This window comes from Salminus brasiliensis, chromosome 22 (assembly GCF_030463535.1).
Source record: "Salminus brasiliensis chromosome 22, fSalBra1.hap2, whole genome shotgun sequence".
NCBI lineage: Eukaryota > Metazoa > Chordata > Actinopteri > Characiformes > Bryconidae > Salminus > Salminus brasiliensis.
In genome coordinates, this window is record NC_132899.1 from 7409218 (window position 1) to 7427990 (window position 18773).

The window sequence follows — 18773 nt, forward strand, 5'->3', positions numbered from 1 at the left end:
CTTCTTCAAAAGGAGCTGAGCCAGGCAGCCCAGCTTTGAAGCCGAGGCACCAGTAGAGTAGAAGAGCTGTGCCGTCACGCCAGTGGAATTTTCATACCGTTTGAAAGCGAATCCCCAGCTTCAGAGCGGGCCGCTCTCATGGCACGTCGAGAGAAGTCTGCTTGGTGTCGCTTTGTGGCGAGACAGGGCATCTAGTTACAGCTGATGGTCCTTCCAGAGCCACCAGAGAAAACATTCGCTGGTGTCTCACACTTACAGAGGAAAACACTGGGCTGTCACAACAGAGGCAGAGACAGATGGGTTTGGGAGGAACCAGTGAGATTACTATTACGAAGTCAAAAAAACTGGCCCGGAAAGCGATGAACTGATCTTCTGGATGTAGATCATTCTCAGATTTGAAGAACAAGGTGATACCTGAGGAGAGGGAGACCAGGGCAATGGGCTAGATATCAACAGAAGGAACGATTACAGTCATTTGCTTTATTGTAAGAAGTAAACACAGCCAGTGTGGCTAATCAAACCTCAGCAAATCCTCTGTAAGAAGAAAACTGCTAGCATGCTGGAAGGGCTAATCAGAAACGAAAGGTTTAGGCTGAGTCAAGAGATGTGGTGCACTGTTCCACTGTGCGGTGTTGCTTGCCCAAATGACATTATTTGGACTTACAATCATATAGGTCTCAAAACATCAGCAATTCACATCCACATGCAGCAACATCGGACATTTACGAAGATCAGCTCTGTTGGTAACCTCGGGAGCCAGCAGTGGCTCAGTTATGCCGTTTCAGCAGTTTCTGACCTAGCTCAGCTGATTTACTAAGGCTTTAATCCACTGCTGTAAATAAACCCCCCTCGACTGACAATGTTCTAATGAGACACACAGTTTAGAAAGAGCTTAATACAATTTGCAATACAAACATGCCGAGAATAAGGTCATTTTTGGTTTTAAATGCCGGTCATGAAAATGTAAAACCTCTTTACTCTGGAGGCACAAGCCTCGTTTATGTTCCAACATCGCCCTCGCTCTCTCGCCTCCTGCACTTTGCTGCCGAGGCAGCCTTCTTACGCATGCAAATATGGATTTTAAAAATGCATGGGAGCTACACGGAGGCGACAATCAGTCTGCCTGTCTACACCAGGCAAGATTAAGGGCGAGATGCTTGACGTCAGAGTCAGAGGCCTCATGGGATGGTGGAGGACTACTTAAATCCCAAGAGGCCAAAAAAACCTTGGCCTGTACTCATGTAGTAGATATCGCTGCGTGCCGCTCTCCCTCCAAAAGGTTCTGCCCTCATCCGTCTTCTCTCGTCGAGCCCCAACACACTCCCTGAAGTGGGCTTTCTCTTTAAAAGACTCCGCATTAAAATTTAATAGGTGACATCATTACAGGAACTGGAATCCATGTGCATAATCATAAACACCAGCAACAATGACAGGCACATGAAACAACAGCGGCAACAACAACTACTACAACGTCAGATTAACCAACGCTCCTCTCCAACGATAGCGATCCCGCTTCAGTATTCAATTAGTGTTAAGGCACTGCGGCAGGCTGAACCGAGCAGGATGTGGGGTATTTCTGTAACTCCTGCTGAACATGAACCAAAACAGGAATTATGTTTTATTGCCCCATAAATTACTTCAAAGGGTGATTTGATATGCTTCTTCTCCAGGACACGCTTTCACATTAGCATTAGAATCGCTCCCGAGTGCTTCTTGAGTCATACACCGAGAGGGTGGGGTTTCTTTCGGTGGGGGGCTAAGACGTCTTAACCCACCAGGGAATTTCCAGTCTCATTTAAACACCCATTTCAGTTGGAAATGCTCCAATTTAAACCATGAATGTTTGAAGAATATGATTAATGAAATGAGCACAATGCAGATAAACAGAGCATGGGCAGGTTCGAGGCTGAGGGCTTAAATAATGTTCAGCACTGGAACGAACTCAAACTCAGAGAGGATTTATTTACATTACAAGACAAATAGATGTCAAACCACTAAAGCTATGTGTGCTATGAATGTCATGTGGTAAATAACTCATCATCGCTGTCCAATGAAAAACATGCATTTCCAAAGGGGTGACTTTCCAGGAGAAGTGTACAGGAGAAAATGGTCTAAACTGGACTTTATCGTCGCTCACATTTTCATCTTGCTACAATTTTTTTCTTAATTCAGTTTTGTTTTATTGTTTTTATTTTTATTTAGATTTTTAATGTTATTATCCGGTGTCAACCTGAGGAGGACAGGTTCCTCTTTTGATTCCTGGTTCCTCTCAAGGTTTGTCCTCTTTACCAGAGGGAGTTTTTCCTGGCCACTGTTGCCACTAGCTTCCTCAAAAGAGGCTCGGACCCGGATCTCTGTAAAGCTGCTTTGTGACATTTGTTGTAAAAACGCTATAGACATTTTACACATTTTACACAATACTGTGATACACAATATGCTTTTCCAAGCATAGAGGATTATTAGTGCTTAATAAACACTGAATCAACTGCAAGTTTTATTACAAACCACGTAATTAAACTGGTTTAATTCAGTACAGGAGAGTATCCAAATAGTAATTAAAGATTTGTTGCTACTGGTGTATTTATTCTGTGATTACATGTATCGTGAGATTCCATTTATCGTACAAATGTCTTTAAATATCATAATATAGTATTTCTACCGTATCGCCTGGCTCTAGTCTTAACCTTGAATGGAAGTCAGTATAAATTAAGATTTTACTCCAACTAATTTAGACAATTTCTATTGGTCCGTTCATCCAGAATTATTTCTACATAGCAGAGTATACATATTATGAGATGGTAATTTATGCATAAATAAACTGTTATAATTGCAATCATTCAATGACACACATCAATTTAATACATTATTATTATTTCACATTACATTATTATTATTATTATAAAAGTCAACACTTTTGCTCTTGCTCAGGACATTATACACTGCATGACGTTCCTACCAGTGTTCAGGATATTATGAAAGCCCTGAACCAAGGTTAGAGCCATATACGACAGCTGTATGCAAAAGTCTGGACAGCCCTTGTCAACTGTGAAGCATGGGAGTGGATCCTATTGCACTGGTGGAAAGGAAAGACAGCAAATCTTGGATGCGAGAATCAAACCATCTGTTAAAAGTCTGAAGCAGAAAAGTGGATGACTTCTACAACAAGCTAATGATCCAAAACATACCTCAAAACCCACCATGAACAACCGCAAGACACACAAACCGAAGCTTGTGGAGTGGCCTTCACAGTCGCCTGAGCTAAACATCATAGACAATTGCAGATCGTTGTCTTGCTGCACTGCTTGTTTAAAGACCAAGACGTCTCTCAGAACTGGAGAACGTCTGCAAAAAGGAGTGGGGGGTCCAACTACAAGAACTCTAAGACTTTTAGCTCCAGCTTGCAAGCTGTGATTCAAGCCTAAGGGAGGGTTACTAAGTACTTACTCTGTAAGGCACCAAAACTACTGGCTCACTACTGTTTAGTTTATTAAAATAAATAAAGAAATAAAATCTCATTTGGCCAAGATGTTCAAACGAGTCTGTGCTTTTTTTTATTACTAAAATTATATATTATAATGGTGATGCCATATTTCAGTGGATTTTGTACCGCTGTTAGTCATAAACACGCTCAGTAAAACATTTCCATCATTAATTACGTTAATAATGAAGTTAACACTGTAGACAGACAGACAGCCAGCGTATGCGCTATTGGACGACCTTTCAGAGTCATGTAAGCCAAACTAGCTGTTAACTGGGCAGAGCTGAAGACACAATTCAGCATCAATTACAGACTAAAGTGTTGACACGTCTAATCAATAGCGGTTTGTTTCGTGACAGCTGTGTGAACACACAAAAATAACAATCCTAGAGCAAACAAACGGCTCACTGGGGTGAAAGAGAGACAGTAGTGTAGGGGGTCAGGGCACCAGCGGTGCGTGCTTTGGCTCAGAGGAGCTTGTGGAGGCTTGCACATGCGTGCCATCTTCACACAGCCCACCGACAGGAGACCGCCAGACATAAAGGATGGCTCAAACGCTTCAGTCGCTACAGGGGACATGACACACAAACCAAACAAACAAAAAAACCCTCAGGAAAAGCAAAACACACTGAGGAATCGCTCTTTGTGCACTTCGGTTTTAGTCTGGATGCTGGAGGAGTTTCCTGGTGTCCTCCGGGGCAAGAGGCTTCTTCTCTACAACCACAGTAATCTTACAGAAGCCACCGTTTCACAGCAATAACAGCATGACCTCATTTTATAGGAATTCTCGCTCATCTCAGGGAAACAAACCACATGGGGTACCACAGCAACCACTAAACAGAACCCTGGAAACCAGTTGAGACACTATAGCAACCACCTGGGACACAGCAACTGCAGACAAGAGCAACACAAGAGCAACCAGCTTAGCAACCAACTGAAACACCACAGCCAAAAAAAGAAAATAATCACATTTCACCATAGGTACAACTTAGCAACACCACAGCAACCCACCAAGTTGCCACAGTTGCTGCCTAGCAACACCCCAGTAACGACCTTGCAACACTATTGAACCCATCTTGCCAACACACACAATATACTATCGTAACTGCCTTGCAAACACTAAGCAACATAATGGCACGGCAACAACCTTGCCATACCACAGCACTCCTTTAGCCACTCTATAATCAATCACTGTGGATTCAACAGCAACCACATAGCAACCATCTAAAATACCATAACAACCAACAAAGACACAACAGCTGCTGCCTAGTAACCACCAAGCAACACCACAGTAACCACCAAGCAATCCTTTAGGACCCATCTACTACCTGGCATCATAGCAACCGCCTGAAATACTACTGCAACTGTCTTGTAAACAATAAGCAACACCACGGCTGCCACCCAGCCACACCAAAACGCTCATCTAGCAACCACATAGCAACCATCTAAAAATACCATACCAACTACTTAGCAAAAACACCTTAGTGACCCCCTTAGTAACAATCTAGCAACTATTCTGTGCTTTATCTGATTTTTCAAGCTTCTTGCATGCAGCTTTTTGATCAGATACAAATACACTAGTAACACCACAGCAACCACCTGGAATACCACAGGGACTACCTAGCCACATCTCAGCAACACCACAGGGACTACCTAGCCACATCTCAGCAACACCATAGCAACCGCTTTACAACAAAATAGCAACCCATAGCAAAAACCCTACTGACAGCCTAGCAACCATCTGGAGGCGGGAACCTCTCGAGTTGCACCACCATTCGTCAGTCAAAGGAGTGGGAGTGCAAAAAAGGATGGCCGAGGCACAGGCCAGCGTTCAGCCTTTCTGGGTTCTTACACCATCCTCCGCCGTTCCCAAACAGGGTAACAGTTAAAAAAAGAAACCACAACACTACTCTGTGTTTACAGCCAGTTCCCTCGGGGCATCTCGGGCTTCCTCGGCAGGCCTCTTCTCCGCTTCTCACGTCAGTCTCTTCTGCCAGCCCTCCAAGGTAATGACAACGCATGTTGGCACGCTGATGTGACGAGTGCAATACTGTAATTTGCAGGGATTATTATAACAGGCTATGCAGTCTTGACACACTTGAGGAAAACACTGGCTCATCTGGCAGCAGGAACACCTGCAGCTCATCAGGTAAGGCTCATCAAGACAGTCTGATATTAGAGAGCACTTAACACCTCACAAAGTCTCCACAGGATGAAGCAGCGTGGTGAGTAATGAGGTTCGTGATGCACTGCTGTACTAGTAAATACTACATACTTAACCTGTGCCTTTTGCAGACGGCTCTTGGGGTCAGTTCCTGGATCCAGATCAAGCTTCATATAGGGCTGGGCGATATGGTAAAAATACTAAATCACGAAATCATGCGATACACGTACATACAGTAGCGACAGATTCTTAAAAACTACTATATAGATACTCTCCCGCACTAAATACAGTGATTATTAGTCAACATCTGCAGCACTTCGTCCAATTAAACCAGTCTAATTACACTGTTGATCAGTGTTTATTAGGCACTAACAGTATCCTCAATATGCTTAGAAAAGTTAAAAAAATAATTAACAAAATTAATTAATAACAAAAATAAATTAACAAAATTTATCACCATACAATAAAATATCATCAAATTGCCCAGCTCTAGCTTAACTGTATAGTAAAAAGGCTTTTTATTGATAAATCTCAACTAACATTAAAGCTTAGTCTTAGACCAGGCCTAATATCCACAAAACCAGGCCTCAGAAGTGCTATTATAATAAACTATTAGATTCACATTCAGTACCAAATGCGCAGAGTCGGCACCTCCAGCTTTGTATAGGTTAGGATGGCCTAGCTGGTTCAATCCCATGGACCGGCAGGAGGTGGAGGCAGGAGAAGGTAAGGAACAGGGTCATCTCCTCCATCAATAATCAGACACCTAAAGTCCAATAGTGCCCAAGGTTGGGCGGTATAACAGTAATACCACGGTATTTAAAAACAGTGACCACAAAACGAGGACCGGATTTCAAAATTAGTGAGAGGATGGAGGACTGAGGCACATGATGGGACCGTGCTGGAGCGAGGCGGTGGACCCTCAGTGAGCAAGCCAATGGCGACAGTATTAGGTGAAGGCCTACTCCCCAGGTGTCTGCACTACACCACTGTCTCAATGCTTTTCCACACTGACATGCATTTCATTTTGCACACGCGCTCGTAATTTCTCATAAGACTGTAGAAATTAGCAGCTTAAGCGCCGCTGTGGAATGTGAAGAGCGGTTTAGCACGAGCCACCTTTGCTTTGATTTGCTGAACGTTTGTAGCGTTCCTCAAATGAAGAGCGCTGTGTTTGATCACGCAAAACCGCACGAGCTTTCAAAGAAAAGGGGTTAGAGAGAAAAAAGGAAAAGAAAGACAAGCTGGCACCACATCTGAGGCCGTCTCTCTCGCTCGCTCTCCTCCTTTTCTGTTGTTTTCCTCTCTGGATTTGCGGAAACGCAACACAGAGTAGCGTGCAGAGATACTTCAGCCTACACCCAGGTAAAGGTGTATCTAGGTGAGGATCAAAGAGTGGCAACGGCGACCCTGCGGCAGGTGACTGGGTGTCACTCGACAGGCGTCGCGTCTCTGTGTGTATAATTATGGCAGCAGGAAAATTGCGCTCTTAGCCAAAACAAAGAGAAACGAAAACAACTCTTAGCCTCTCAGACTGAGCCGTAAGCAAAGCTGGGACCTAAACTGGTCTGCAGTCCAGAACCCTCTTCTTAGACCTGGTAGACTTCCAGAGCAAAACCTTAACTCTTACAAATTTAGAGCTACTTCTGTGTTTCTTTGATTTAAATGCAGTTATGCAGTAATAATTACTTGTGTAGTTACAGAACTTTAAGACTCTAAAATTCATGTCGTATGTTTTTACCAATATCCATAACAGTAATAATAATAACCATAATAATAACCATAATAATAATAATAATAATAATAAATCAGGTCATGCCAAAACGATACTTTAACGTTACATCAGTTCTAATGCAATTATGCAACAATTACTCGCATAACAAATTAACAAATTCCATTCAGTTGGTTCAAGTTTGCATTTCCAACTTACAAAAAAATGACACAGCAATAATATGCTTATCAAATTTAATAACCGCGACCCCCCTCCAACTTTTCAAAACTGAAATAAAAAAAACTAAACATTTTCAACACCGACTGACAAACTGAAACGACAACTTTAAGGTGTAGTACATTAAAACTTAGCATTTCTACCACAAATACATAAAACAAGTCAAAATAATATAATGATAATAATAATAACAATAATAATAATAATAGTAATTAAGTAGGTGATAATGCCCAAATTGTAACCATTTAAAGTGTAGAGTTACTTCAGTTTCCAGAACCCCCCACCCACCCACCCACCCCCATATTTGTTAGACAAAAAAAAAAAAGACAAATATTTCAAATTCCAACTTGATATTTCTTCATGTTTACAATAATAAATCTGAGAGGGAATACCAAATCATTCAATACCTTAAACCTTGAAAAGGTCTACTGAACTTTTCCATGATGTACAGGTGCTTTACTCATTTAAAAGGTTCTCCACACTCACAAGGCCACATTATAAAGACCACTCCTTAAGACTGCTTAATACTAAGAGTCAAACTCCAATTTTTCAACACTGACCATCATTCAGGACCAAACATGAAAACTACAAGTTGAAGATAACTCATTTAAGCAGCATGTTAAAATTCAGCTTTTTTACCACAAATAAAACAATAAGACAACAATGCCGACATCAACACTAATTAAGCTAATTAAGGCAAAATTTGAACCATTTAGGTTCATCTACTTCAGTTTCAATTCGGTTTGCAATAATGACCACCTGCAGTTACATAACGGATTAAATTCAGTTGGTTCTTTATAGTTTGCCCTTCTAACCTCCCCCCTCATATTAGTTGTTAAAAAAACAAAACAAAAACAAAAAAAAAAAACAGCAAATTTAAAATGTGATATTTCTCCACCTCCACGTTTGGAATGAAAAATCGAAGCGAAATACCAAATCATTCAATATTGAAAATCAAAGACGTTAAATGTTAAAGACATCAGCTTACATTTACAAGGACATTTATGTAGGACATTAAAATATCAGTCAGTTTCAGAAAATGTATATTTATATTATACAAATAATATACTATACAATAGTTTTTTTTTAGATAAAAAAAAAAATCACCAGAAAAGGGATTACTACCAACTTTGTTACTAAAATAATTAATAAAAACTTTTTTTCCATGCATTTTACATGGTGTGTTTAATTCAAGAAAATATGGCTACAAACAAACTCCCACAGACAGACAGACTCGGCTCCTACGAAGGCTCACTATGGCTGCGTTTAAATCGTTAAGTATAGTACACATGGGCCAGTAGCCAAAGCAGTGCTTTGAGCAGGAAGTGAGACAGAGGAGCAGACGAGCTCTCTTCTAGTCTGCCACGTGTGGAGTGAAGTTCTGCTGCAAATGCCAACTGCCAGCCACAAGAAAGCCATCTCCATAGCCTGGGCCTATACGCCTAGATTAAATGTCTTCAAAGGCCACGGACAGCCTATTAGTCTCCAGAAGCCTGGAGAAGGCCATCCATACACAAAGCAGCCCAAACTGAACACTGAAAAACATCAGCGGATATTTCTGGGGCTACAGCAGCTCAGACTCCCAGCGACTTCACACAACTATCATTTAAAAAAAAAGAGGGGGGGGGGGGGACGTGCATCTGTACAACTCTCGACTGATGAAGCAGCCGCTCCCCCTCACTGTTCTTGCTCAGTTAGGACTTCAAAGAGGAGACATCAAACACAAACAGCAGGTCCATTCATCCTGCTTCACGTCTGGACTGACCAGCAAAACGTTATTTTATATATATATATATATATATATATATATATATATATATATATATATATATATATATATATATATATATATATATATATATATATATATAGAGAGAGAGAGAGAGAGAGTGAAATTTCTTTAAAAACATTTCAAATGGTGTAACCTGAGAGTGTTGGGTTGTCCCTCATTGGTCCACCCATGTATGCCCCCATTTCCTCTTTTCACACCATCCCTTTATATTTTAATAACAGTTTAGAAAAGGAAATTATATGTAGTCAAAATCTGCCCTTTAATACAAAGAAAGACTTTGATGAAATCATTTTTTTCTTTGATCAGCAAACTTTTGATCAGCAATCAGTGCCAATTTCAACTTCCTGTACCACCCCCCCCCCTTCCTATTTTTTCATATAAAAAATGCCTAAATAATTCCTTTTTTATGCAAAGAATTTACATTTTGAAAATAACCACAACACAAATTGGACAGAGCTGCAAATTGTTTCTTTTGGACTTTAGACACCCACACACACACCCACACGCACACACGCGCACCCACACGCACCCACACGCACCCACACGCACCCACACGCACCCACGCGCACCCACGCACACCCACGCACACCCACGCACACCCACGCACGCACACGCACGCACACGCACGCACACGCACGCACACGCACGCACACGCACGCACACGCACGCACACGCACGCACACGCACGCACACGCACACGCACACACTACTGCATATATAAATTACATTGCATTATATACAGTCTTAAGAAACAGTTTGGACACTTTCTGATGAACTGAACAGACCTACAAAAGACCAACTTCGATTTCCTGCACATTTATAAGTTGCAATTGTAATATAATTGCACTTAAATATAATTTATTTAATTAACATTAAATAAAATACTGTAATGCGCCAATTACTTTTGCAAATGCCACATTTAATGTTTTATTAGGCTTTAAGATGTGCAGAATTGCAAGTAGTTACTTGTACATGTATGAGCATATTTATTACTTACAAATAAAACATAATATACTTATATAAATTGATTATATGATATATAAACCTGACTAAACAACCTTGAGGGAGAATATGCCAAACCAACACCATATCAATTTTTATTTTTTTATGCGTCCAGCATTATTTGAGAAGCGTCTTTCAGACTTTAGACTGGATTCCCACTGCAGTCGGGCTAAACAGGTGTTGTGTTGTGCAGAGTGTACAAAAACTGTTGATAAACAGAACAGATGGTTCGCATCCACGCGCTGCATTGCTGAAATGCTCTCCAATAAACGCTTATGAATGTAACAGGGAAAAACAGGGGCTGCCAAGCTCTAATGAAAGCCAATCCAATGTCACAACACCAATATGGCTTTAGTTTGTGAAAGGAAAATCAAAGTGGATTACCGATGTGAACTCGAGTGATCTGTATTACTTTCATGTACTTCCCTCTCCCTGCCAAATTAATTAGCTAAATAGATGCCATTTAGTCTTAGTGTGTCATACCACAAGCTTTGCAAGTCTAACAAACTGTGCTTTTCAATCCATTCCCTGCGGTGCTGGCTTCGTTTCAAGCAGGAACAACCTTTCCAACCGTGCTCTTCATTTGAATTCACTTTAACCCTAAGCCCCGAGGCCGGGCCTGGGCGGACGTAGCAGTGCTGAAAGCATAAAACGCTGCCCGAGCTTCAGAACTACGTCACGTGTTGATCCGTATCAAAGACTGGGAAGGACAACAGAAGGATGACGCAGAGTATCTCACCTGTTCTAAGGGTGGCAGACGGTTCCAACAACTACAGAGGTCAAGTTTAACCTCCCCCTGTGCTTCTCAGATTTCGGTCTTACCTGAGATTTACAGCACTGTGGGGTTTAAAGCACCTCAGCACATCAATTCAACCCATTATTCTCAGCAATAAGATTTTTTTTACTGTAGAAAGTCCAGATACCATAAGATCAGAAGCAGGTAAACATAAATCCAGTACAAAGCAACAAGAATTTCTCATTCTGAAGAAAGTATTTGAGATTTCCCCCCCGCCCCAAGCCAGCACAGCGTGGCCATGTTCAATTCCATCTTCAAGCAAAATCCCACTTTTCAAACTTTTGTAAAATAGCGGAGCATGAAGATCCTTTACACCAACTCCAGACCTTCCGAAGGGTCTTCACACAATCACTACAAGTCCAAATATTAGTGGACACCCCTTCTAATAAATGAACTTGGCTGCTTGAATTTGCACCCATTGCTGAAACTGATGTGCACATCAAACGTCCGTCATCCCACATCCTGACCTGACTAGCATTCTTCTTGCTGAATGCAATCAAATCCTCACGGCAATGGCAAAATCTCCAAAATCTAGTAGAAAGCTTTCTTCCCTGGACAGGAGAGACAGTTACTCCAACAAAAGCAGGATACACTCTTTATTTAATCCTTTTCATTTCAGAGGAAACAATGAATGGGCAGGTGTCCCAAAACTTTTGTCAAAATAGTGTCAAGTTCAGCTTCAACCAGCTCTCCTCCTCCTTTTATTTACCCACATTTCTTCTTTACAGACGTAGCATGACAGTGTCTTAACATTAGCGCCAACCCGTACTGTCAGCACCACATGAAACGCTGATGATCAGGTGCATGTCTAATGTCTAACAGTGCTAATAAGTGGTTGCCGTAGAATTGTTGAAATGCTGCTTCAGGTTCAGGAAGTGCGAGTCAGTGTGCGGTGAAACCTCTCCATGCAGCGCGAGGACTGAGGTGAGCCGCCTGCCGGCCCTGAGGGCAGAATGCGGCGGTGTAATCACGGCCTTCTCCCAATTACAGGCCACGACTGTGCCTTAATGGAGTTCAAGCCGGGGCTGAGGGGAGGGCCGTCCATTCCGGCGATTTCTGAAGGCACGGACAGCATTCCTGCACGGAACGTGAGCGAAGAATCGGCCTGATTACAGCACGACTGGATGAGTTTACAGTTGGAGGGTATTTTTAGCCCGGCCGAAGCTCTTAGCAGAAAACACAATCACAGCAGCACGAGCAGCCGCCTGCTAACACAACCAGTCGCCCCTCAAAAGCATTTTCTGAGATACCCAGGGATGAAAAAGAGCCAAACGAGAAGCAGAATAGACTCCCTTTCTCTTCTCATCTCAAAGTGTGGCACCAGGAGAGCCCACATCGAGAGCTCGCCTTCGTGGTGTTTGTGTAATGCGCAATGAAACTCTATTGGGCATTGCAGAATTCACTGAAGTCGTGCCAGCAGCTGAAACCAGGCTTCATCCATTCTGGCGAAAAAAAAAACAAAAAAACGATCAAAACAATACCCGAAATCAGAGAGCTGCCAAACGCTCGTTACTGCGGCTGGAACGCGTCAGTTGAGTCGAGGTTGAGTGCAGGAGAGACGTTAACAATTCTGCTTTTCGCGGAGGGAGGGGGCGAAACATGCTGAGTAATAGGTCAGTAATTACGCACGGTAAACCCAGAGCTCCAACTCTAAACAACTGACCTTTGCCAAACAATGCTAACCCCACAGAGCGGACGCATTTGTGGTAATCCACCGCTCTCATACAGACCGCCATGCCACTGCCTGTTGCAACAAAACAACGCTCCACAACAGCAGCGCAGCAGAAACGAGTCAGTGGGTCGTGATGAATCATCAGGAAAAGGGTCATAAATAAACAGTTACTGCTTTTTAAAAATGAACAAATCAAACAAACGGACGAGCCGACGGTGAACGGAATAGTCACTGATCTGAAGCCACAGTTCTGCAGCAGCCTGGTGGTCAGATCAGATCGCGGAGAGATTACCATGCGTATATATAAGAGGACTGACCTGGTTAATGGAGTTCGCCATGCACGAGGAGAGGCCCGTTCCAACTGAGGCCAACACAAAGGTGACAGGGTCAAAGGGAACAGGAGCCATGGCGTATCCTGCGGCTGCTGTTGTGACTACAAGTGCTGAAGAGAAGAGAAGAGAAGAGATTTTAAATATGAAAGAGCTGATCTGTGATTTCAGGAGATCTTTTAATAACACAAGACCTTTTACAGAAACTAAACAGTCAGAAATGTGTGTGTGTGTGTGTGTGTCTGTGTGTGTTGCATAAAGTGATACATCTTTAAGTCTTACAATAATTTTAATTGTATTCATATTGTTACATGATCTGCTAACAAGATGAAGGTAATACTGGATAATAGGATTGGATTAAATACAGGGCCGCAACTAAGGAATGTTTTATATAGATACGTCTGGTGACCTTTTTATCAATTATCAATTTCATTAATTATTTAATCTATATAATTAATTTTCCCACAAAAAGGTTTATTATATAGTGACAAAGTTGACAGCTAAAACAGTCTAATATCAGTATAATGCAAAATAAAACTAAATGGAAACCCCCTACTGTATTCTGTACATAAAGAAATAAAGAGCTGAAATAAAAGAATTTAATAATTATTTCCAGTCAAGCCCAAAGAATACAAACACACACACACTGGCACCGACAACCAAACTAAGAGAGTCTAACCTTTTCTCTTAGTCATGTATTCAATTACTTTCTTGGGTTTCTGGAAACTTTTAAAAAAATCTATTTCCTAACGGACACAGATTTAGTCAGATTTTAGGCTCTGATGGGAGCCATAAATGACCGACTTTTACATGGTGTTAATAAGGATGTTATTTTTGAAGTGTGTAAAGTATCATAAAAAAAAAGTTACATATTAAAAAAAACAATTGTGTATTAATATATATTAAATATCCTACAGACATTTTACAGACTGACATCACAGATTTCCAGTGCTGTAGCATTACACTGACAACACCTAAACCCTCGTAGTGAAAAAAACCTGAAAAAAATCAAAGGATAAGAGTTCAAACGTAAGAGGAAGTAGAAAATGCTGAAAATAAATGAAAAAAACAAATAACCCAAACATACATACATACACTGAGCACAATCTTCCTTTTTTAGATACGTATGGGTCAAACCGGCCACAATACAAAAGAAAATAAAAAAAACCTGATGCAGTTATGATGTTAATAACACTGATTTAACAGACAAAATTCAACATGTTTAATAAAAGTAATATTCATCAAAATAAGCACTCATTTTCTACCAGTACTGCTGCCACAATTTTTTTCTATATAATTTGAACAGCTGATCTACAGCTGATCTATACATTATGAACGCATCAAGAGAAACCATTCGAAATTACTTTAATAAGATATTTAATGTCTCAATGTTAAATCGGTCAGCTTCTCATCGGTTATTGTTTTTTTATTTCAATGTAAACTTCATTATACTGTTTATATTCTCCCTCTGCTTTCATTAAAGTCCATTTTACAAAATCCAACATGTTTAAAAAAAATAATATTCATTAAAATAAGCCCTCATTTGAGCCATTTTCAATATTGCTGTTTTGCTATTGCTGTCTATAATGTTACTACATATGTGCTCTGAATAGTTACCTAAATAACTAAACCAAACTGCGGTTAAATTGTGGATATGCTCTAAACTGTGTTTAAAAAGATTCATAATTAAGTGATATCTTCTATAAAGTCACAAATTATTTTTATGCAATATTCTCTGCAGCCGCTACTACTAATTCGTCACCACCAGAGCCGTTCCTTCCCTCAAAGGAAAGAGAAAAGACGGGCTATTTCAGGTACACTTCCCACAGCTGGTGTGTGCCACTTCTCTATTACCGCAGTATCTCTCGGATTACGTCCTGCAGTGACCGTTCCCCACAGCGAGCGAGTTTCCGCTGCTGAACTTAGCTTCAGAAATTCACTGCAAGTCTACATGAAACCTCAACATACCTGTGAGTTTGATTTTGGAGAGACGAGCATAGATCCCTGGTAAATCTGAGTACTCCACTCTCAGCTTCTTCCACTGCCGGGCCTCCAGACGGGCCTTCTTGGCCGCCTCTGGTTCATCTTTCAGGTCGGAGGTCTCGTCGCCAGGCACCATCATGCCGGACTCGGGCTTAATGGCCGGGATCTGCTGAATCTGGAGGAGAGGGTCATCTCGCTCATCCAGCACGGCGGTTACAGTCTCCTGCTTAGGCCTTGCTCTCTGATTTAGAGCACCAATGTTTTTCGTCACATACTGAAAGATAGAGGGGGGGCGGATAAGGGTGAGACACCTAAATCAGCAGTATTGTTTTTATTAGTTTTTTTTCTACTTTGCTACCTTTGACACCTCTGCAGAAAACCTTACCTGCCGCTTCAGGAAACTCAGTTGCTGGAATGTGATCCACTGTGCTGGAGTAGTCCTGCAAACCTGGATAATGCTACTTGCACTCAGGTGACTTCGAGGTGCCAACAGTTTCTGATTTAAACTGGCACCAATCAGACCTGCAGACCCAACAAAAAACATCACGTATGCATTTTAATTAATATAATACCCTTACATTTCATAACCACAAAATGGACAAAAAATGTAACCAGCAGTAACACTTAAAAAAATACATTTCAAATAATTAATTTTTTTTCCCTAGGGACTTTTCCAATACCACATGTTCTCATATCTGCCAAAACCAAGTACCAAAACCAACCAACTTGAACACACACAATAGACGGCTACAAATCCTGATATTTATACTGCTCCACTTTTTATAGGTTGCATCTTTTCCCAAATAAGAAATAATAAGCTTGAAAGATCAGTGTTTACTGGTTGAGGAACTGCACATTTAAAAAGCTTCAGTGCTGTGAAAAACAGGCCACAATGCAGAAACACGTGCAGGTTGGGAATCATAATCTGGCACAGCTTCACCAAACAGCTTTAAACTGGTGTTTAAAATTCAGAAATCAGAGCAGTGAAACAGTGCAAGTCTTTAAACAAGCTGCTGAAACCCACATGGAGTCAAAAAGCACAAAGCAAGTTCCAATTGTTTCCAAGTCTGTTTAATGGTAATAACTAGTTATATTTATGGCATTTAGCTGACGCTCTTATCCAGGGCGACTTAGAAGGTTGCTTATATTACAAAGATGGGCCAACCTAGTGTTAGGAGTCTTGCCCAAGGACTCTTATTGGTGTAGTGCAGACCGGGAATCGAACCCCAGTCTCTCACATGGTGTGGTAGCTCACTGGCAGGTAGTGGTGTTATCTGTTGCGCCACACCAACCACTATGGACTGTTACGGCTGGTTGTTTAAACATTTGGTTTCATAAAGTTTGCAAACAAAAATGTTCAACATGTTAACATACATACATACATACATACACACACTATATATATATATATATACACACACACACACACACACACACATATATATAAAGTAGGGGACCGTAGGCTTCATGGTATCGGTGTTCTCTAGTGCAGATACTGATACCATGTGTCTGTGCCAGTACTGCTGCCACATTATTTCCAACACTATATCATTTCAACACAACAGCTGATCTATATATTATAAATGCATCAAAAGAAACAGCTTAAAAAAATCACTAATTAATAAGACATTAACATCTCAATGTTTTGAATCAGTCAGCTTCTTATCTCTTATTATCTGGTTTCTTATTTTGATTCAAACTTTATTATACTGTTTATATTCCCCCATTCACAGCTCTTCCACTGCTCCACAGCTCATACCCCTCTAGCCCACGCCTGGCATTAGACATGGCACCATAGATCCCTGTGTATCTGTTCTTGAGTATCCTATTCTATTGGCAGTACCTCTCTACAGGGACTGGACAAGCTGTGTGTGTCTGCATTTACAATGGGTGCAGCCTAACGTAGCTGAATGCAGTCATTAGAAGAAGCCTTTATAAACATGTACACATAGTGTGTATAACACCTGTATCGTACATTTTAGCAGCTTAGGGACAGTAGAGGCTTGTATATATGTAAATATACGACCATGCACGTTACACACACTATTTTTGCTATATTATTATTATTATTATTATCTCTTACTGGTTTCTTATTTTAATTTAAACTTTATTATACTGTTTATATCCCCCCTTTGCTTCTGGCTTAATTTCATTGAAGCCCATTTTACTGAGCTGCACTTTGCCAAAACCTGCTGTCTTTAAAACGTGCCTTAAAAACACTTCTCCAGGGCATCTGTCAGGACTTCCATACAGAGCAACCTGCATAAAGTGAGCTTTAAAAGCCTCTCAGTGAGAATAGGTTTTGCACACATACCTCAATATTATAGCTCAATATCTTAGTGGCCCAATAGCTCAGCACCTCCAGGATTCACTAATATCGCCACAGCATTTTTGCAGTTCTCTGATCTTTCAGGAGTTTCCATGACTGTCTCTAATGCCAGGTTTCACATTTATTTATTTATTGTTCACATTTATTATTATTATTATTATTAATAATTGGGAATTTCCCCACTGCAGGACTAATAAAGGACTCTCTTATATTATTATTATTATTATTATTAATAATTGGGAATTTCCCCACTGCAGGACTAATAAAGGACTCTCTTATATTATTATTATTATTATTATTAATTGGGAATTTCCCCACTGCGGGACTAATAAAGGACTCTCTTATATTATTATTATTATTATTATTATTAATAATTAATTTTTTTTTTTTTAACAAAGACTATTTGCACGCTTTGCAATAGAAAATGTAGCTGATAATAAATAATAATAATCCACAATATGCCCAGAAATCATTTAACGACATGATGTGATAAGCAGTGCCAGACTAATTAATCAGACAAGCCCTGTAAAGCCCCCAGCGAGGGGCAGAAGAAGCCCAGCCTCACCCACACTGGTGAAAAGTCATTAAATACAGAGCCTACACCAGCCCAGCCCAGCCCAGGACCGAGCAGAAGAGGAATAATAACAGCATATTTGTCCTTTAAGCCCTAAACCCGCTCCGCTCCCTCGCTAAGGTCACCGTTAGCTCTCCTGCCCGCTGTGCTCCTATGGAGGCTAAGCTAACAGGCGGCCACGCCGCGGCTCCAGCCCGCTCTAATAAAGCTCCCCTGCGCACAGACACCCTCCACTACCCGTGCACACCTCAGCACCATATCAGGGAGAAGATTTGGACCCACCGGCCACTCTGCAACATGGCGTTTTGTACATGATTTCCCCGCTGCGGGCCGGCTAACGCCGCGTCTCCTTCACATAGTGCAGGCCGCCATTCTGACCTCGGAGAGAAATAGCTTCCTGTGTCAGAACGTGAGACACGGAGTTCTCGCGAGATCACGACAAGCAGCGCTGTATAACTATATAAGGACAAAAGTATTGGGACACCTGCTCTATCATTGCCTCTTTCTAAATCAAGGGTATTTAAATATATATATATATATATATATATATATATATATATATATATATATATATATATATATATATAATCCTGCTTTTGCTGGAGTAACTGTCTCTACTGTCCAATTGCTGTGAGGATTTGGTTGAATTTACTGACAAAAGCATTAATGATCAGGATGTTTCAAGTTTTAGGTTTATTTGTCATTT

General features: G+C 41.0%; 1 protein-coding gene across 1 annotated transcript in view; it reads right to left on the bottom strand.

Annotated features, from left to right (window-relative positions):
• Positions 1–18434, bottom strand: part of cox10 (cytochrome c oxidase assembly factor heme A:farnesyltransferase COX10) — a 63202-nt gene extending 44768 nt beyond the window's left edge. Inside the window, exons 1-4 of the mRNA XM_072667273.1 lie at positions 18350–18434; positions 15550–15686; positions 15150–15438; positions 13170–13294 (exon numbers count right to left, since the gene is read on the bottom strand). Coding sequence (XP_072523374.1) covers positions 13170–13294; positions 15150–15438; positions 15550–15686; positions 18350–18380 — 582 coding nt within the window. The 5' untranslated portion in view covers positions 18381–18434. The remainder of the gene's footprint in view (positions 1–13169; positions 13295–15149; positions 15439–15549; positions 15687–18349) is intronic.
• Between the last annotated feature and the right edge of the window lie 339 nt (positions 18435–18773).